Source organism: Podarcis gaigeae (assembly GCF_964106915.1).
Source record: "Podarcis gaigeae genome assembly, chromosome: 4".
Lineage (NCBI taxonomy): Eukaryota > Metazoa > Chordata > Lepidosauria > Squamata > Lacertidae > Podarcis > Podarcis gaigeae.
In genome coordinates, this window is record NC_139677.1 from 32,915,631 (window position 1) to 32,936,654 (window position 21,024).

At 44.3% G+C, this 21,024-nt stretch overlaps 2 protein-coding genes across 6 annotated transcripts in view; one reads left to right on the forward strand and one right to left on the reverse strand.

The window, feature by feature from the left end:
* Window positions 1-310: 310 nt before the first annotated feature.
* LOC310843103 (acetylserotonin O-methyltransferase-like) lies at window positions 311-11,094 on the reverse strand. Its single transcript, XM_083735659.1, has 8 exons — window positions 10,383-11,094; window positions 8,254-8,428; window positions 7,184-7,313; window positions 6,612-6,680; window positions 4,560-4,678; window positions 3,436-3,576; window positions 2,044-2,166; window positions 311-561 (listed from the first exon to the last, which is right to left on the reverse strand). Exons 1-8 carry the CDS (start codon window positions 10,452-10,454, stop codon window positions 353-355), a joined length of 1,038 nt encoding a protein of 345 aa, XP_083591785.1. The 5' UTR covers window positions 10,455-11,094; the 3' UTR covers window positions 311-352.
* The window catches only part of RFX8 (regulatory factor X8), a 50,359-nt gene continuing 33,912 nt past the window's right edge, over window positions 4,578-21,024 (forward strand). The window contains exons 1-3 of one of the 5 annotated variants that reach the window (XM_083735587.1): window positions 4,578-4,704; window positions 17,939-18,062; window positions 18,791-18,852. In XM_083735587.1, the coding sequence (XP_083591713.1) occupies window positions 18,000-18,062; window positions 18,791-18,852 (125 nt within the window). In that variant the 5' untranslated portion in view covers window positions 4,578-4,704; window positions 17,939-17,999. Of the gene's footprint in view, window positions 4,705-15,598; window positions 15,832-17,938; window positions 18,063-18,790; window positions 18,853-21,024 lie in introns of those variants that run through there. The other 4 variants (XM_083735586.1, XM_083735585.1, XM_083735588.1 and 1 more) reach the window with 4 other exon arrangements.

Below are 21,024 nucleotides of genomic sequence, written 5' to 3' on the forward strand. Positions count from 1 at the left end.
CACTTCAAAAGAGTACAGTGGTACCTCAGGTTACATACGCTTCAGGTTACATACGCTTCAGGTTACACACTCCGCCAACCCAGAAATAGTGCTTCAGGTTAAGAACTTTGCTTCAGGATAAGAACAGAAATTGGGCTCCAGCAGCGCAGCAGCAGCAGGAGGCCCCTTTAGCTAAAGTGGTGCTTCAGGTTAAGAACAGTTTCAGGTTAAGTACGGACCTCCGGAATGAATTAAGTACTTAACCTGAGGTACCACTGTATCTTGATATTCAAACTCTACTGCAAGGGACCTTGGAGTTTATGAAATAAAAAGCATTCTCTGGACAATGCACAAGAATGATGCAGGGGAAACATTATTTTCTTCCTAAAATGGCATCATAGAGTTGGCATTTCTTTAGCTGAACCTCCTTGAAGCCAGCAGCACTGAAGAGCGCATTGTACTCTGAAGGGGTTCGCTCTTTTCCTTCGGTATGAAGCAACATCATCATGGACTGGAGGTGTGCTTCCAATGGCCCACTTCTGTCCTCGTTGAGAACTACTTCCACCACTAACACGCCACCACCTGTTTCAAAGTATATTTCATTAAGTTAGGGAAACGAAAGATAGACCATTACTTCTTTTGAGACAGCATGTTCAAAGAGCTCGGCTTCATCTTTCCAAGCATCCTGGGATCAGAAGCTCAAGTCAAACGAAAAGCAGTTTAACCTTGAGTGGCCCTACTGTATAAAAATGGAAGATCTATGTGGCAACCAAAGCAGGCTGTGAATTATAATTCATAGAATGTCCTTTTCCCCACCACTTTCGCTCCAGTAGCCTGCCTGAAATGTGCTCAGCATAGGTGCAGCATTTTCCATAGTCACTGAATTTTGATAATGCAAGTTGCTACAACTATTCACCTTGAGTTCCATGGGCAGGGGTGGCACAAATGAAACAGGAACCTTGTTACCGTGAGAAAAACCGACAACAACAGAACCTTAACAGCACAAACTTAATTCCCTGATACAGAAGTGACATTCTAGTCAGATTGTGATGGAGGTGCTCTTTTATAAGAGAAAGAATGCACTTATGGAGCAAATGCTAAGATTTGTAGTATGAGCTACAGAGGGAGACATGGTGCCTCCCTATCATATATACACTCTCTCCAGAGTGGCTGGGGAAACCTAGCCAGATGGGCGGGGTATAAATAATAAAATCATCAACAACAACAACAACTACAAGTCCCAGATCTTACTGGTATTTTCTTATCCTGGGCAGGAGGAGCCAATGGACTATAGTGGCAGACTGGTAGCGGGATGGAGCGTCAAGCACCAGAAAATAATCAGAAGCATTGAGATCTCACTGTAGGTGCCAATGTGTCAACAGATGAGTTAATGATTGAGGCCTCTGGTCTCTGGACTGCTCAGAATAACTAGGACTTGAACAGGGCTATCTGTTCCAAGGCCCAAGCCATGACTGTGCACATACATGTTTCCCAACTTTGGGCCAAACTCTCTATATATTTTTGAAAACATTTCAGTCCCACTTTTTCTGTTCATCCAGGACACTCAAAGCACCTACAAATGAAACCTCAATCTTGACCCAATTCAAGACTTGTTTTAAAACCTTTCTGTAGGCAATGCATACAGTGAGCTCTGGCTCACTTACAGACCCTCCAAGTGTCCCTATTTTCCAGGGATGCCTCTGATTTAGAGAAGCTGCCCTGGTTTCTGATTTGATCCCAGAATGTCCCACTTTTCCTTAGGACGTCCCTATTTTCATTGGAGAAATGTTGGCGGGTATGGAGTTATCCAACCCCATAGCCATCGGAAGGCAATCCTGTATAGAGAAGGGGTTTTTATGTTTAATGTTTTATTATGTTATTATATATATTCAAAGCTGCTCAGAGTGGCTTGGGCAACCCAGTAAGATGTGTGGGGTATAAATAGTAAAATTATCGTTATGGAATGGGACGCTCCAATTTCCATCAGAGAAATGTTGGAGGGTATGCACTTATTGCCCACCACAGCTCCAATTTTGGCCAGTCCTGCCTTATAAGCACACGTACCAGGCTTGCAGGCCTTGTGGAGTCTGGTTAGCAGCTGCACACACTTCTCGTCGTCCCAATCATGCAGGATCCTAGCCAAAATATAGAGGTCAGCTTCCGGAATTGGGTCTTTAAAAAAATCCCCTGTAATAAAATGGGTAGATGGTAAACTAAAGCAAGGGGTTCAATTAAATAGTTGAGCTCCACCCTTCAAAAATACCCTGATTATAAAGCTGGTGCCAGCAGAATATGTCATTCTTGATTTCTAAGGCTTTTTACACACCATAACTTCAAGGCACGTTCAAAGGACATTCTTCCCCTCAAAGAGTTCTGGACGCCACAGTTTGCTAAGAGTGCTGGGAACTGTAGTTATGTAAGGTCAGCAGCCTGAACAAACTAAGCTCTCAGGACTCTTTGACTGTTAGAGTGGTAAAGAGAGATTTAAATGTAAGGCATGGATATGACTATTATCTAACACAAAGGAATAAGCAGAATTATGAAGCAGAATTCACCGCTCAAAGCACAACCACACTTGGATTTTGTTCTGAATCCATTTTACTCTCTAGGAGGTGAATAATAAGGTATGGGGTGTTTTATGTCTACCCATACCTCCTTTCCTTTCCAAGATGATCTAATGATCTGAGGCGCCAACTTCTGAGGGAACAGGAGTGCCAGATTGGCCCTGTGACTGTGGGTGCCATGCAGTGTGCATGGCCCTGGCACTAAAATTTGTGGGTGCCCAGCCCCTTCATGGGTAATTTTGTGGGTGCTTGGGCACCCAAGGTCCCAGAGAGTTGGCACCTATGCGAGCGAGAATGGAGGGGCAATGTCCCAATGTTGCACGTGTGATGTCAAGAAGGAGCCAAACATGGTGCCAGTGCAGCTTCAATGTCTGGGGGGGGGGTCCTCCTCCTCTTCCTACCACCACGACTGGTTCTGTGCTCCTTCCTCTCCGCAACAGGCAGAGGAGGAGAAGGAATTGGTCACTGAAGTTGTGCAGTGCTTAGCCTCCTCCACCTCCTCCTCTACCTGAGCCAGTGTAGTGTAGTGGTTAAGAGCGGTAGACTCGTAATCTGGGGAACCGGGTTCGCGTCTCCGCTCCTCCACATGCAGCTGCTGGGTGACCTTGGGCTAGTCACACTTCTCTGAAGTCTCTCAGCCCCACGCACCCCACAGAGTGTTTGTTGTGGGGGAGGAAAGGAAAGGAGAATGTTAGCCGCTTTGAGACTCCTTCGGGTAGTGATAAAGCGGGATATCAAATCCAAACTCTTCTTCTTTCCTTCCTCCTCCTCCTCCTCCTCCTTTGAACATGGGAGAATCCCGGCCCCCTCCCCAAAAATATGGGGAGGGGAGGGCTCAGCCCCTAGGACATGGTATTCCTGGTAATGACACATCAGAACAAACCACAGTTACCCTCATGGAAAGTAATCCGGTGTTCTTCTGGGGATACGAAATGTTTCTTTGCCATTTCCACTACGTTGGGTAAGTCAAAAATCGTCACCGTAGAGTTTGGATACAATGCAATGCATTCTTTAGCCAAGCCGCAGCCACTTCCTTCAAGGGAGAACAAGGAAAAACAAAAATGAAAACCTCTGTGCATCTCAAAGCTTCTTTCAAACACTCCTGTGCAAAATATCAGGACATCACCTCAGGTAAATGCCTCTCCAACAGTTTCATGGGCAGGGACACACGTCACCACCTGAGTAGCTTCAGGGATTTGACAGGATTGAACTTGTGCCGCAGATTATTCAGGATATAAGGAGATCAAAATATGTGAACACAATACATTGGAGGAATACTTTATTATTTATTTATGGCATCCATATCCTCCCCCCCTCCACACCGTAACACAATATCTTGGAGTAGCATAGAATAGAACATTTCAAAATTAAACTACAAGATTAGGATATTGCATTGGAAAGCAACACAATTCATTGCGTACAAGGAGGGCGGGGGGAAAGACTGCAGGTAGAATAAGGATAGGCAGAAATGATTAGCAAGGATAACCCTTGATATCAAGTTTGTGGAGGAGACAGAGCCAGTGTTTCCCAAACTCTGGTCTCCATTTGTTTTTGGACTACAATTCCCATCATCCCTGACCACTGGTCTTTCTAGCTAGGGATGATGGGAGTTGTAATCCAAAAACAGCTGGGGACCCAAGTTTGCGAAATACTAGGTTAGAATGAACAGATTCAAAACAGATAGTCAAGGAGAAGAACGCTGCAGGACAAGAGGATGAACTTGACCAAAAAAATTACTCAACATGTCCTGACATATGAAAACTAATAGAGGAAAACAGCTGGGAGGCAAATAGAGTAATACCACTGAAGGATGTTTTCAACAGGAGAGCAGAAACAATATGTTCCTTCTTGTTATCACCCATCTTTGGAATTTTTGTGGCCTTGTTTTGAATCTTTTTGCTGTTAATGGCTAAACTGTACCAGAATAGGGCACACACGAGACACCCACATGATGTTGACAGGCAGAAAAAGAAAGACAGATGAGGCCTTTTCAGCTTGCTCCTGTCTGGAACTCACCTCCCAAATCGCAAATGAGTGGGAAATGAGAAAGATTGAAGGCAGCCATCACATCTCTGCCCCACAGATGCCAATTGGAATTCATGCTGTGAGAGAACCTTTTCATCTCGACCTCTGACCTGTAGATTCAAAATGACTTTGGCAGGTAAGTGGAAACAATACCCACATGCAGCCTGATTTGTAATTTAGGGCTTGACTCTCAATCACACAATCACACTCTGGGCAAACACCACAAAGCCCCAGTTGCTCTGTCAACTGCTGTGGTGGAAGGAATGATTTCAGGAAATTCTTGGCCTGAAGCTATATATGACTTATTGCCACCTCTAGACTGTCATTGTTTTACAGGAGGGACTGAAGAGCATACTGGGAAATTCAGTTTTACGGAATTAAAATGAAATAAAACGCTCCAGTGCAGCAGACCCACTTTAAAAAAGAAACTGATTTTTTTTTGCAGTTTGGAAAATGATGGGGAAATAAACTGAAATGTGTGGAAGGAATAACCTGGTTATCTGGAAGGATGTATGAACAGCCTGCAAGAAAATCAGGAAGGATGCAGGAAGAATGTTCATTGTCAAATACTGTATTTTCCGCTCTATAAGACACACCTAGTTTTTGGAGGAGGAAAACAAGAAAAAAAAATTCTGAATCTCAGAAGCCAGAACAGCAAGAGGGATCGCTGTGCAGCGAAAGCAGCAATTCCTCTTGCTGTTCTGGCTTCTGGGATAGCTGCGCAGCCTGCATTTGCTCCATAAGACGCACACACATTTCCCCTTACTTTTTAGGAGGGAAAAAGTGAGTCTTATAGAGCAAAAATACGGCAATCTCCCCACAACCAGACAAACAGGAATGCTCCTAACAACCGAAGTGCTCAATAAATAGGTCATCTGCAAGAGTCCCATGGCATCCGGTCCCATGGTGTCTGGGTGACTGAAGTGCTTTAACCAGTTGTGATTGAAATCCAACCAGAATTGGCCCAGGATGTGCAAATCCCAGGCAAAGGCCACTGAAAACATTGTTCCCAGCATTGCTGGAGAAATACTAAAAACGCTAGAAAGGGGGGCAGTGGGGGACGTCCAGTACCCTTTCAAATGTCTGGATTGTAGGATTGTATGCACATTCCCAGAGATGTTTCCTACAACTACACAATTGTTCAGTCTGACAAGAATGACCATTCCCCACATCAAATGGCCACCTTTTGCGTGGTCATGCGCAGCCCCCCAGATCCCAGTGCGACTCCTAGTAGTTCAGGCTGGCTTCATCCTCCCCAGGCTGGATACCTGGAGGTCTCCGCCTACCTCAGCCAATCGTCCAATCCCGCCTGGGGAGGCATTGCCAGGGGATCGGCCAGGTAAGGGGAGGGACCACCCTGCCCACACAACAAAAGATGAATCCTACCTGCGAAGCGTCAGTTGGCTTCAGAGCTTCTCCCACCCTGCCCTCCCTCAGTTAAGTCTTCTTTTGCAGGTTAACCTCTTCTCCACAGGTACGCAGGCGCTGCTACGTCAGGGCCAGAAAGGAATTTTCCTGCACTGGCAGGTTTTGCCTTTTCCGTAGCAAAACGTCACAACTTTGGCAGTTTCAGGCCTTGGGCGGAATCCTTTAGTCTATCTTCCTAAATGGGGGGGGGGGAATGAACCAGTGACCCCCCCCCTTGCGGCGGTGATACCAGGGTTCCCCATTGAGGGGAGGCATTGGCCATACGCTGAGAGGTTGTCATTGCTCTCCCCTCCAACGGCAGCAAAACGGGGGGCTGGCTCTCTGCTTGAACATATGTTCTCCAGAGCCAGCCCAATCCCCACACATTCTGGATAACCCTGATGTCTCCCAGATCCCCGGCTGGGGACTGGGAAGGATAAACGCCCAATGCCTGAGCCAAGGTCTCCCTACATCTGAAACTTAATAAAGTTGTGACCAGTTTTAATCCCATAGCACGTTGTCTTGAGTCATTATTCCGCTTGGGGGCTGCCTCGGGTTGGGGGCCGCCTGTCCACGCAAACACCCATTCCCTCAAAGGTAAGAACTCCCGCCTCTTAAAAAAACCCCTGCTTTTACCTAAAAAGGACATCAAATAAATTGTCAGATGGATCGCCATATATTTTCCCAACCGGGCTTTTTCCTTGCCTGAAACAGAACATTTGTTGTTGAGTGAAAATTAGGTAGCATGATGACCAAAGAAAATTCCAGATGTTCCCCACCACCACCACCTGAAAACAGAATACATTACATGTATTGTTTTAAACCAGTTTTTCCCAGACTTGGGTTGCCAGTTGTTTTGGGACTATAGTTCCCATCATCCTGGACCACTGGTCTTGCTAGTAAGGAAAGATGGGAGTTGGAGTCCAGAAACAGCCAGAGACCAGAGTCTAAGTAACACTTTTAAACTGTAGCTGTAAAAATCACAGGGTTCTTTCCCAAACCAGCTTTTATCTGAATTGAGAAAAAGAACAACCTAGATGCATTCTAAGCTAAAAATGTCTACACAGTCTTAGCTTTATCACTTTCAACAGTTGACATCTTGACTTCCCTCATGGCAATCATCTTCCAAAGGCAGCTAAGCATTTCATTGCACAGAGCCATTTTCTACATGAGTACACAGAGCTAGACACCCACACCCACCCTCTTACCTCACTGCATCTGTCAAGTATTTCAAATTCGGAAATGTGATTTCAGAGAAGAACATCATATGATGATACTGAGACTTTGGGCTCGATTCAGCAAGGTAGAGATTGGAAAAATCTGTGCTTCCATAAAGAGCTGATAGACGGGGAAAAAGAAATCATTGTTTTCACACCTTTGTAGAAGGCAAGTTTTTCTCCCTAACTGCAACTGTATGAACAAAATGTCTGAAGCAACAACTCACAAATAAATTATCTAAAGCCCTGAAAGTAGTAAGATGAAGCCAAGTGAACATCCCTTTCCTACACAAACTAGTAATTCTTCAGAAATGAGCAAAGCATCAAGTTCGTTAGCTATAATTGTGATGACATTCCTTTCCATTTCATTTCCTAATGGGTGAGCTCAAAAGCTTATTATTTAAGACAATTCAACTTAGATTTTAGCCAGAGTTTCAAGCTTTGTGTTTCAAGGTGCTTCCAGGCAGAGCTTTAACAAACATCCTCCTGTTCCTACATCCTCCTCTGGCTTCTGCTACTGCTACTCTAGGAAAGTCCCAGGTAGGGGTGCTCAACATTCCTGCCTCTGATAATTAAGTACCGGTAATCAAGCATCCTCAGCAATGGTGCTGCCTGCCAAGTGCTGAAGCATTAGAGCTACGTCTGCATTTTGTGCTCTAACTTTCTTCAGAAACGTCCGGTTTTCCTTTTAAAAAAAGTCTGGGGGCCCCTGCTAGCATGTGCACCCCTTTCACGAGCCCTCCTGGGAAAGACCCCATCTGAAACCCTGAAGAGCTACTCCCAGTCAGAGTGGAGACAATACTGAGCTAGATAGACCAATGTTAGCTTCCTGCGCCTCTAGGTTCTTAGGTGTCTCCCTTATTTAGATGGCAATGTTCATGACTTCATCTGCTTCCAGTTATGGTAGACCTGCTCCATTTGGGCATCTGTCCTGAAGTTGCGTCCTGATGGCACCATTGCACACTTTAGCAGATAAGATGGCTGAAAACAGTCATCTTCAGCTACAAGTGAGTCAGAATTTCGAAACAACTTGAGTTGTTTCCTCCTTCCAATGTGGTTACCTTGGCTGCCCGTCCTCTCCACTCGCAGGAGCTTTAAGGCCACACAGGTATCCAACAGCCTATCCATCCCAATGATGCTGGTGCCCAGACGTTCAGCAATAGTTGTTGAAGGCAGGAGTTTGCCTGATTCCAAAAGCAGGTCAAATACTCCCAACTCAGCAGCAGTAAACATAATCTGGAAATAAATGGGGGTGGGGATTACAAAAGTGAATCCAGGTCATCCACAGCAAGGATAGAAAACCTGTGGCCATCTACATAGTGGTGGTTAACCCATGGACCTCTGGAAGCTGTTGTGTTCCCCATCAGCCACAGTCTGTATGTAGTCCAATATCTAGAGCAGTGTTTCCCAACCTTGTGCCTCCAGATGTTTTTGGCCTACAACTCCCATCATCCCTGACCACTGGTCTTGCTAGCTAGGGATGATGGGAGTTGTAGGCCAAAAACATCTGGAGGCACAAGGTTGGGAAACACTGATCTAGAGGATCATGGGCTCCCCATCCCTGATACACAATTATGAAGGAAGAAAGGATGTTGAGAGAAGATGTTTTTGAGACACAAAGGCTGTGTACACATTACCATTTACGCTGGCTCCAGCACGCTTCCACCTCTGGTGTTTAAAGTCAAGTACACATGACATGAACCACAATCCATCTGTATCTTGTAGCTTTTTGAGAAACACTGTTGTTTGATGCATTTCCTTTCAAACCAGCTTGCGTCCGGTTTAAAACCGAAATACACAGTTAAGCGGCGGTGTGTACGTTTCAGTCTGCACTGCACATGCACAGTTGGGCAACCTCATTTGGAGCACACAGAGTCAAAATATAGAGCTTACTGGTTTCTACTGCATTGTATTACATCTGTTGTTAGTTACCTTGAATGTACAAGGAAAAGTGGAACCAAAGAACTTTTAAAAAATGAATGTAGTAATTGCAGATCACCTGAATGAAGCTCACAGGCTGCTTGTGGTCTGCAGATCACAGTGTGGGAACCTCTGGCAATAGGGGATTGCCGTGCTAGTTTATGCCTGAACACAAAAGCCTAAGACCTGACTATTGACATTGTGCAATTAAAATGTACCTGTCTGTTCTGAACACGTTTGCTTCCCCTTTTGGAATCTGGCCTAGTTTTGACACTGAAAACATAAAGCCATTCTGTACGAAGTTCAGAGTGGCGCAAGGTGTTTTGGTGAAGCTAGGCATTTGTGACAGTCATCGGCTGCAATGTGTTTTGTCTAGCCTATCCAAGTCTCACGCGTTCCAACAGAATAAATGGAGAATCTGGTATTTCTTCCCTATTTCTATTTCCCGTGTACAAATCATACCATAAGAGCAGGAAAACAGATCTTGATTGCTTCAGTGCTTCATATATTGGAAGCAGATTGTTAGCATTGCGTCCTTTAAACTGTGATTAAATGGCATTGCAGAAATTAAAATATTGAAATGTGGAATGGAGTTGACCAGGCAGTTGCCCCTTCCCTAAATCGAGTAAAATAAAATTAAAAAAATACTTAACTAACTGAGGTTCTGCCCCCCCCAACATAAAGCCTGCCCCCCCAACATAACTATGCCCATGGAAAAACAGTCTTTTTAAACACGCCCTCAGTTTGTATGACCTAGTTGGAATGCACATTTAATAAAACCTTTTTAAAAAATGCATTAAATTTTGCTATAATGAACGTGTTGTACCCACATTAACATTTTTTCAGGGTGCTTCCAGGTGACGTGTTAATTGAACATTCATTCCTATTGTTTTCAGAGAGATTAGATAGCACTATGTCAAAGAAAATGTTATCTCACCCTTTCCTATCACATTTTCCTATGACTTTACTTATTGCAAAAAATCCATCCTTTGGGGGGAGCAGGATTGTTGTGCAAAACCTCCCAATGAATCAGCTGTAACTGTGTAACCTGCATTTGCTGGTATTTTACATGAATCCCGCCCCAAATTAGTAAGAGTCTGGAAGTGCCTTCACTTTATGTTACCACAAAGAGAAACATCAAAACTAGGCCAAGTTCCAAAAGGGGAAGCAAATATGTTCAGAAAAGACAGGAATTTTAACTGCACCACCATTCATATGTAGAAAACCCTTGAGAGTTTCATTATTCATAGACATTACCCACAAATCATACCTTTGAGATTAGGCATCCGTACTTGTATTGAAGCAGGGGCTTAATACATTCAATATCTTCTGTAGAGTCCATCGGTTTTCAGTACTCTTGTCAGACACACGGAAGTCTTCCTCTGCTGTTTAGACCACTCTTGTCTCAGTGCCACACTAATGCTTGCAATATTGCTGTGCTGTATTCACTGAACATATCAAGAGAGCCTTAGATGGAATCAAAACAGACTCTGTGGATACTTGATAAGTTTCCTTCGATGAATTAATTGCGACAACTAGATCATAAATACCAAAAGTTATTTTCTGTGGAACTGAACTTGTTTCTTTATTTAGGTATTTTTATACCACCCTTGATTCATGATCCCAGGGTGGTTTACAAAAAAAGAATAGCACAACAGAAATGTAAAACACAAACAGTACATTTTGCTACACCCAGATATTGACAACATATGCCCTCGCTGCAATATATGCTTGCACCAGCCTCCAGGTAGTATAAAAAAAATTTTGCTTCCCACAGAGCGATGCCTCTGTGAAGCTTAAGATATTGGCATGATAAAAAAAAATCCTGTTGTTGTTGTTAGATACATAACACTTCCACAGAGCAGCAAACATTTATAAGTACATGGATGATTTCCAGGGGCAGGGAGAAGGGGGAACACAATAAAAATCACCACTCTTAACAGTATCAAAACTAATATATTTAAAAAGTAGTACAGTGGTACCTCGGGTTACATACACTTCAGGTTACAGACTCCACTAACCCAGAAATATTACCTCAGGTTAAAAACTTTGCTTCAGGATGAGAACAGAAATTGTGTGGCGGCGGCGCAACGGCAGCAGGAGGCCCCCTTAGCTAAAGTGGTGCTTCAGGTTAAGAACAGTTTCAGGTTAAGAACAGACCTCTGGAACAAATTAAGTACTTAACCCGAGGTACCACTGTATATTTTGGTGCATCCATATTGTAACATATGCAAGCTAAATGAAACAGCTCAACTAATAACCTCCCATAAACTTTGGTCTGCAACAGGTAAGTCAGCCTTCACCTACTTAGAGACTACAACTCCCATTAGCTCCAGTCACCATTGCTGCAATGACTGGGGCTTATGGGAGTTAGAGTCCAAATTACCCGGAGTGCACCAAGTTAGCAAAGGCTTCCTGTCAATTGCATGCAATATGCTAGCAAGGGACTACTTTTCCTGTGCCCTTTAATTTCTTCCCACTGCACTTTTCCTACTACCACTTTGCTGCTTTGCTATCACTATCCCATTTTACCTGTGTTGGGGCGCCAAGGAAGAAGTGGCAAAGCCTACATACATCACGGAGAGCAAGGCTTATAGCCTCTACACAGAGCAAAGTTCAACTAAATATCTAAACTCTTCATCTTCACGTGAGACAAAGTGGCCTTCCTTTCTGCTTTCCTTTTGATAATTTGACAGCAAGGGGTTTTCCTTTGTTTTAAATCCTTTTTGCGAGCTGATATATTGCTTGCTCTTAAACCCCCTCCACCCCCAAACAATCCATTGTTTTGCAATAAGCAAAAGACCCTCTCATTATGATGGCTCTCTGTGTGTGTACAGTACTCAATTGTGGGAGCCGGCCCTACCATTTGCAAGCCCATTTTGACAACTGTTGTAAATAAAAATATGCCATTTTCCCTTATGGGGTATCCAAGAGCCCATATAGAGTCCTTACATAGGTTCTCTATTGGTAGGAGAGAATAACAGAGGCCAACCAGAGAATATTGAGAAGCAAAGCAGCTAGTAAGCTTGATCTTTATTGATCTGTTGCAACAGGGTGCTCCCCTCACACGCAGGAGAGGAAGAGGACCCCCCAAAAATGCTATGCAAGGGCTTATAAAGACTTTTGAAATTCCCATCCTCTAGATCAAGACCACCCCCAGAAACATTATGCATTCATCACAAAAGGGGTGTAACCTAAGACCACCCCTCAGATAAGGCGGTCTAAAGCAGAACATTTGCATGTTGTTTTCTCCTGTCGTTTTGTTTATTTCCTGTCTGGCAGGTTACTTGATTGGATTTCTTGGGGAGCCTGGGCAGTCTTTTGTAATGATAAGGCTCACACCCTTATTCAAACACAGATTAAGACAGGATTTGTGAAGGAAGAGACAATGGGGAGGCTTTTCCATTTTGACCATGCAGAGAAACATTTGCTCAGTTTAGGAATCAAAATGGTTCCAGGTTGGCTTTCCTGTGCTGATCTATGTACGTGTGGTTATGAACGTTGCCATGTATCTAAAACCATAAAATTCCTATCACACAACATTGAAAGGAGAAGCAGTTAGCAAATTTAATTATGATTCATAGTGGTTTTAACTGCTAAGGAGAGGGAGTCTTTGGCTTCTGATGACAAAATAATTTGGGTAGCATGCACCTTAACCGGGGTGAAAGGAGACACACCATTTGCTGCTTCAGGCATTGAAATGTCTTGTCTGGTCCTGCACATTATCTTTGCCATGGAGACTTCAGAAACACCCCCTGGTGAAAAAATCCTATGTGAGCTAGGCTTAATATGGAAAGTGGATTGCTATTAGTGATACAGTTGGGAGAGGAATGAAGCCTGTCCTGTTACCTAGACATTCATGGGCATAGCCAGGATTTTTGTTGGTGGGGCAGGACTTTAGTTGGGGGGGGGGGGAGGCAGAACCAAAGTGAGTAGTCAGTTAGTTAAGTATTTCTATTGTTTTACTTGACTGGGGGGGGAGCTGCCCGCCCCTTGGCTACACCCATGTAGACATTGTAATTATAGATCACATTTATGCAAAAGTAAGAGAAAATCCAGAACTTTTATTTTATCTTTTATTAGGTATGTATGTATGGTGCAGCAGTGGGTTGCCATGGCACTTCAGCAATCAGCACATAGCCATATGTTGTATTCTTCAATCCCTGTTCAGAAAATTCTCCTCCAAAATGCCAACATATATACTCGGAATGTGATAGGAATTTTATGGTCTTAGATATATGGCAACGTTCATAACCACACGTACATAGATCAGCACAGGAAAGCCAACCTGGAACCATTTTGATTCCTAAACTGAGCAAATGTTTCTCTGCATGGTCAAAATGGAAAAGTCCCCCCATTGTCTCTTTCCTCACAAATCCTGTCTTAAGGACACATTTAAGATACAAGGTGTGAGCCTGTGACCTGGCTCAGGAAATAAGTATTTTACCACTACAAAAGAATGGCCAGGCTCCCCAGGAAATCCAATCAAGTAACCTGCCAGACAGGAGATAAACAAGGACAAGAGAAAAACAACATTTAAATTTCTGTGATGTAGGTGGGATGTATCTGAGGGGTGGTCTTAGGTGATGTATGCATAATGTTCTGGGGGTGGTCTTGATCTACAAGGTGGCAATTTCAATAGTCTTTATAAGGCCTTGCAGGCCATTGTTCTGGGTCCTCTTCCTCTCCTGCGTGTGAGGGGAGCACCCTGTTGCAACAGATCAATAAAGATCAAGCTTACTAGCTGCTTTGCTTCTCAATATTCTCTGGTTGGCCTCTGTTATTTTCTCCTACCAATAGGGAACCTATGTAAGGACTCTATATGGGCTCTTGGATACCCCATAAGGGAAAAGGGCATATTTTTATTTACAACAGGAACGCAATTGAACTGTATACCTCCCAAGGTGGAAAGCAAATTACAATGGCAATTGGTGATCCTGCCTGAAAGCAGTAGCCCAGCCCCCTGCAGAGCCTAGTAAAGGTAAAGGTAACCCTGACCGTTAGGTCCAGTCGCGGATGACTCTGGGGTTGCGGCGCTCATCTCGCCCCTTAGGCCAAGGGAGCCGGCATTTGTCTGCAGACAGCTTCCGGGTCATGTGGCCAGCATGACTAAGCTGCTTCTGGCGAACCAGAGCAGCGCACGGAAACACCGTTTACCTTCCCGCCGGAGCGGTACCTATTTATCTACTTGCACTCTGACATGCTTTTGAATGGCTAGGTTGGCAGGAGCTGGGACTGAGCAATGGGAGCTCACCCCGTCACGGGGATTCGAACTGCTGACCTTCTGATTAGCAAGCCCTAGGCTCTGTGGTTTAACCCACAACGCCACCCGCGTCCCTAGTATGATTCCTTAATTCCCATAGTGTATTTCCATAACTGAAATAACAAAATGCACCTTCTTCTCAAGTTAAGTGTGCTGAGGGGCATGTAACTTGGCCCTATGCACATAACCACCCAATCCTATACATATACATTTAGAAGCAAGCCCCAAGGAATTCAACCCAGCTCACTCCCAGGTAAGTGCTAATACTGGATTGCAGGCCAGATGCATTAGTATACCCAGTGCTTTTTTCTGGGGGTACACATACCCCTAAACATTTCGTGAATCTTTGTACTTTTGTCCATTTACTGTATTTATTTTTCCCGATTTGAACTATAAAATGGTGGTTTTCTTGAGTCAAAATGAGAGTACCCATAAACATTTCTTTTAGAAAAAAAGCAGTATACCATGGGATCAGGCTGTTATTTATACCCAGTGGGATTTAGTTCTGAGAAACGCTGTGGGTTAAACTACAGAGCCTAGGACTTACCAATCAGAAGGTCAGCGGTTCAAATCCCCGTAATGGGGTGAGCTCCCGTTGCTCATCCCTGCTCCTGCCAACCTAACAGTTTGAAAGCACGTCAAAGTGCAAGTAGATAAATAGGTACCGCTCCGGCGGGAAGGTAAACGGCATTTCCGTGTGCTGCTTTGGTTTGCCAGAAGCGGCTTAGTCATGCTGGCCACATGACCCGGAAGCTGTACGCCGGCTCCCTCGGCCAATAAAGCGAGATGAGCGCTGCAACCCCAGTCAGTCACGACTGGACCTAATGGTCAGGGGTCCCTTTACCTTTACTTTTACATATGCATCGGATCAACCAACAAGTTTATTCAAGCTGGCACCTCTGCCTCTATTAGATTTTAACTCTTGTTGGCTCCACAATTCCGGGGATAAGAAGATACTCATTATAGAATAACCCCGTCCAACTCACAATAATATTTTCTCCAGGGACAGGGCCCACAACCCAACCTTATACAAGCCCACTCAGAAGTCAGTCCCATTGAGCTCAGTGCAATTTACTACCCCCAAAACGGCGGCTGCTTTATTTATGAGCCACACAGCGGGTAGGAGCGAACGCAGCTTCTGCTTCGGGTGCATGCTGTGGCAACAGACGTGAGAAGCGGCGCCCCCCCCCCCCCCAGCGCGGTTTGCTCGAGCGGCCCAATCAGCCGGCGCAGCGATCGATGGAAGGTTGCAACGCGCGGCTGCCGTCCAATCAGCGAGCGGCGCGGCTTTCCAAAGGCGGGCGCGAACGGGCGCTAGGTCTAGAGCCCGGCTTCTAAAATAAACAGCGGAGAAACCAGCGGCGCGCGCGGAGCGGCTCGGGACGGCTGTGCGCAGCGGGATGGCCGAGCGTTTCCCCGGCGGCTGTAGTAACATATACCAGCCCATTACTCAGTGGTAGGTGTCCTCAGCACCACCACGACCTCATTTCCTGGAGCTGGAGGCGTCTCTTTATCAGCAGTCCTGCTGCTTTTTAGCCCCGCGAGCTGCGCGTGCTGCCTGCTTCTCATTGCAGCAGCAGCAGTAGCAGCTGAAGGGAAAGCCGAGCTGCTTGGCTCTGGGGTGGGCGGACAGAAAGCGAGCGACCTGATAAATGACGTGTCAGGAGGAGGAAATTGGTGAATAAGTTTGTTCCTCACCCATTGCCGGATTTACGTATAAGCTAAACAAGCTACAGGTTAGGGCCCCACTTTCTTGGGGGCTCCCAAAAAAAATTAAAAGGGAAAAAAACACACACAACTGCATGTACATTTCCAAAGTATAAGTTAAATAAAATAAAACCAAAATACAGCAACAGTGTTTTGTGTTGTATAGGCTCCTATGATGTAAGTAATGCCCTGCCCCACCCCACCCCAAAAATAAATTTCAAGAGACTCTGCGCAGTGCAGTATTACAGCTGCCTCTAGACCATTGTATTGTGCAGCTCAGAATCTGCATGCTTTGATGAGGGGTAGCATCTCTCTAAAGTCCTGGGCAAAAGTCTCTCTCCCAGCCCAACCTTGAGATGCTGTGCTCTGCCAATGAGCTTGTGGCCCTTCCCTCACAATACATTTGCAAACACGGATTTTGTCACAGTGTTTCCTGAAGGGGCATTTAGCTGCATTTAAAACAAAAAACAAAAACACCTAACACAATTTGCCATGTGGTTCAGTGTTCCCACCAGCTCCGGAAGTTGGAAATAATTGTGCTGTTTGTTTTGGTTGTTGAATAGATAGCCCTCAAATGGCATCCTTCAAACCTGTTTTTAATGACACCCATGCTATTGTGTAATACCTTTGATTGGGCATAAGCTGAGAACAAAAGTGTGACATCTGAGGAAACCAGCTTGTTAAACCAAAGTAGGTTTTGGTCTGGTCAGTGTCTGAATGGGAGATGCCACAAGTTCCATGATGGGGAAAAGGTGGGCTATATATATATAATCGTTTATTTATTAAATAGGGTTTTTCTGTTTTTGGTATCAGGTATGGTTAGTTTGAATTGTGTGCAGATTACTGGGTAAGAAGCATAAGAAGAGAGAGCCATTCTGGATTAGCCCCGAATATAGCATTTTGTTCCCCCCAATAGCTGACCAGATGATCTAGCATGCATAAATATACCATATTTTTTGCCCCATGGGACGCACCACCCCATAGGACGCACCTAGTTTTTTGGGGGGGGGGAATAAAGAAAAAAAAATTAATTTCCACCCAGGCACGGGGCTGGCGCGAGGGAAGCCCGAGCTTCCCCCTACCCCAGCCCCCAGAACAGCCTGCTGTCCGCAAGCCTAGGGAGCCGTACCGGTCTCCCCAGGCTTGCGGAGAGCTGTGCGAAGCCCGGGCGTGCTCTTCAGCGCACCCCAGGCTTCGGAATGCAGGCAGCTCCGTGCAACCTTTGGGAGCCTGGCACGAAGCCGTGCCGGGCTCCAGAGGGTTGCGTGGAGCTGCGCCGAGCCCCGGAGTGCAGGCAGCTCCGCGCAACCCTCCCTAGGGCTGCGCAGAGCTTCCTGAAGCCTGGAGAGTGAGAGGGGTTGGTGCGCACCGACCCCTCTCGCTCTCCAGGCTTCAGCGAAAGCCTGTATTCGCACCATAGGACGCACACACATTTCCCCTTCATTTTTGGAAGGGAAAAAGTGCTTCCTATAGGGCGAAAAATGCGGTATGTATTTACTACATTTTAATGCCATGTAACAACTGAAGTTCTGTAGGCAAAATGAAGGTTAAATGATTAAAACAGATTGAAATAAAATGAAATAATAAAATATAAAAGCGTTAAAATAGCTGCAGAATGCAACCAAAGTGAAACTCACAACCTTGAGATATGGAGACACTGTATTCAAACAATTAACAATTTTATGGAATTCAATTTTGTTTCACAAAACGCTTTGTAAACCCAGGAATTCCAAGTTATAATATTATTTTACCTGCTGCAAACCTTCTGTCCTTCAAAGTAAACATGGCAACCTGCATCTTCTGAACATAAATAGGCATAACATTTGTTTCCTCTTGGTTCTTTTCCCCCCTCCAAGGATAGCAGACAATTTCTTTGTATGCGAAGGATGCAGTGTGCCACGTTGTCTGCTGTACGAAATGTATGTGGAGAACTGCAGACAGGAGGCCCAGACTCAAGTAAATCCAGCTACATTTGGAAAGGTATACACAGTGTGCTGCTGCTACCTTAAAATGCTATCGGTTTCGGATGGAACTGTACCAGTTTTTGCTCCATTAGAAGCTTTGGGCTCTGGGAGCTGATTTTAGTAGAACTACTATTCATTTGTTATAGAGATGCAGTGGTGTTATATTTGTACATACTTATCAAAACAAATCTTTCCTTCTGTTCAGTAATCACTTGGTATTGTATATCGTGTTGAGATATGTGCAGGACACTCATATTCATAATTGCTCAGTACAGTTCATTTCAATGGGAATTAACCCCCTATTAAATCTGCATACAATGGCAGCCTTAGATTCAAATTAGACCCAGTGGGCGATTCAATATGGTGGTTTTAATATGTGTCCCACTCACAACTGCTGTGAGACGTACACAATGTATACTTGAGTAAACATTCGTATTTCTGGATATAAACTGTCAAGTGAAAAATGGCATGAGGCTGCTGTCCTAAACACACATTCCTGGGAGGTCTTAATGTGGCTTACTTCTGAGTAGATGATGTGTACTGAGGAATGCACTATAAAACATGTAAAATATTCCAGATAGGTTGACAGAATGTGGGAAATTACTAGCTGTTCAGTTCAGTAAATACCAGGTGAGTACATCAGCTGGTGATAACTAGAAAATGGGTTGAAAATGTTCTGAGATGATACAGGAAGCACACAAATATTTACCAGTGTGACTAACTTTTCTGTGCATTTCTTTTAAGCTTGTTCGGTTAGTGTTCCCAGACTTAGGAACCAGAAGACTGGGCACAAGGGGAAGTGCAAGGTACATTATCATTTCATTTGTATTAATTGAAGATTTAGAAGCTATCAGAAAAGTCTATAGTCAGCTGCTTATTTGTGCATTTAAGAGTTCACGGGTACTGTAATATGGAAGGTGAACTTTCATGCAAAACCATGGTAGCAACATCTGTAAACAGTGAAATATATTCACAGTAAGGTAAAGGTAAAGGGACCCCTGACCATTAGGTCCAGTCGTGGCCAACTCTGGGGTTGCGGCGCTCATCTCGCTTTATTGGCCAAGGGACCCGGCATACAGCTTCCGGGTCATGTGGCCAGAATGACTAAGCCACTTCTGGCAAACCAAAGCAGCGCATGGAAATACCGTTTACCTTTCCGCTGTTTACCTATTTATCTACTTGCACTTTGACGTGCTTTCGAACTGCTAGGTTGGCAGGAGCAGGGACCGAGCAATGGGCGCTCACCCCGTCGCGGGGATTTGAACCGCCGACCTTCTGATTGGCAAGTCCTAGGCTCTGTGGTTTAACCCACAGCGCCACCCATGTCCCTTTATTCACAGAGAAATCTTCAACTCCCTCCCCCTTCTGTATCTCTTTCCCTTAAATGTTCTGTGGGTGTTAAATCATTTCCCCCGTCAATCCCCGAGTCTCTCTCTGCCTAGTTTATTGTACTCTTTTCTCCAATTTCTTCGCATCTAAGATCCCTGTCTCTGTTCCTCGCTTCCCCAGCTGTTCTCACAGTCCTTGACCTCCTGGCTTCTTTTCCTTTCTGAAAACAGCACACCTGTTCTCTTCCCCTCCAGGCAGTGTGTGTGCATTCACACTAAATTCAATTTTTACTTTCCTTATAGGAGCTGCAGTTTGTTAATATTCTGCCGGTGGCAGTTGACTGCTGAATGGTGCTAATGTTCATAAATATTCTAAGATGGAACAGAAGGATCAGTCAATGCTTGTGGTTTTTAAACCACCCACCCTCATGTGACATTAGTCTATAGGCAGAATTAAATTTATCACTAATTGGCAGAGCTTCACATTGGAAAACATGGTGATCTTTAGAGCAGTTTTCATATGATTATCGAAGAGAAACTATTTGTTTTAAGTCAAATTGCAGCAAATAAAAATCTGGCCTGTAGCTTAGTGCTTCTCAAGCATTTTGAAGTGGGACCCACCTTTAATTTTATTTTTCCTCAACACATTGAAGAATATCTCATCAGGAGTCAACACTGCACAAGTTTATATTTTATTTTTTATTTTTTTAATAATATTTATTGAACATTTTCAAATATAACAGAAAAAAGAAAAAAGAAAAATAAAACATCCATTTTATAACCTTATTTTCATTAATATCCTTTCAGGACTTCCCCGCCCCACCCCCTTTTGTATTCCAATTCCTTCATATAGATTCAGCAAGTTCTTACCCCAAATTTTAAACTTATTATGATTAACCCAATGTTAACAGTGTTTTTCCATCCCCTAAAATCGACCCCGCTCCCTTCCACGAGTTCCCCTCTTTAATATGCAGAACAGATAAAAAAAAAGAAAAAAGGAAAGAAAAAAGAATAAAGTATAGTTTAACACCCTTTGGATTCCAAATTCCCCCCCCCCCTTCCCGGTTGCGTTCCCCAGTGTCCATCAATGCCTGCTGTCATCCTGGAGATCCCACATCTAGGCCAAAATCCTTCACAAGTCCACTTTGCCGTCTTTTTAAAAGTCTTTGCCGCCTTTTTGGTCATCTTTAATTTCGAACGTCCAATCTTGGAAGAACTCTATCTCAAAAAGGTCCATTTTTTCCATCCAGATCTCTATATTTAAGAGCAAAAACTCCAATCTTGTTTCTTTAGGCCTTTCAAATCTGGATGTCCCAAATGTTCCCACTTCCAGCTTTGTCCAATTCTTGTTGTTCATGTTGTTCTTGTTATTCTCTCTCCTCAGTTTCCTCTAGTTTCATTTCCTGCTCCCCTGCAAAAATGTTCTAATTCCAAAAGCTTCTAAATCCTCTACAGAGGCTTTGTTATTCAGGAACCAAACTTTACATCAAGTCCCTTCCATTCTTCAATAGATAAATCTATTGTCTCCTTTAGTGTAGAGACCTCTGTAGACAAAATAGTATTCCATTTCTGCAGTTTCCCAGGAGATAAAGAGTCCTATTCAAATTCCATACCAGCAATACTTGTAGTGTCCCACAGCCCCTCTAGAGG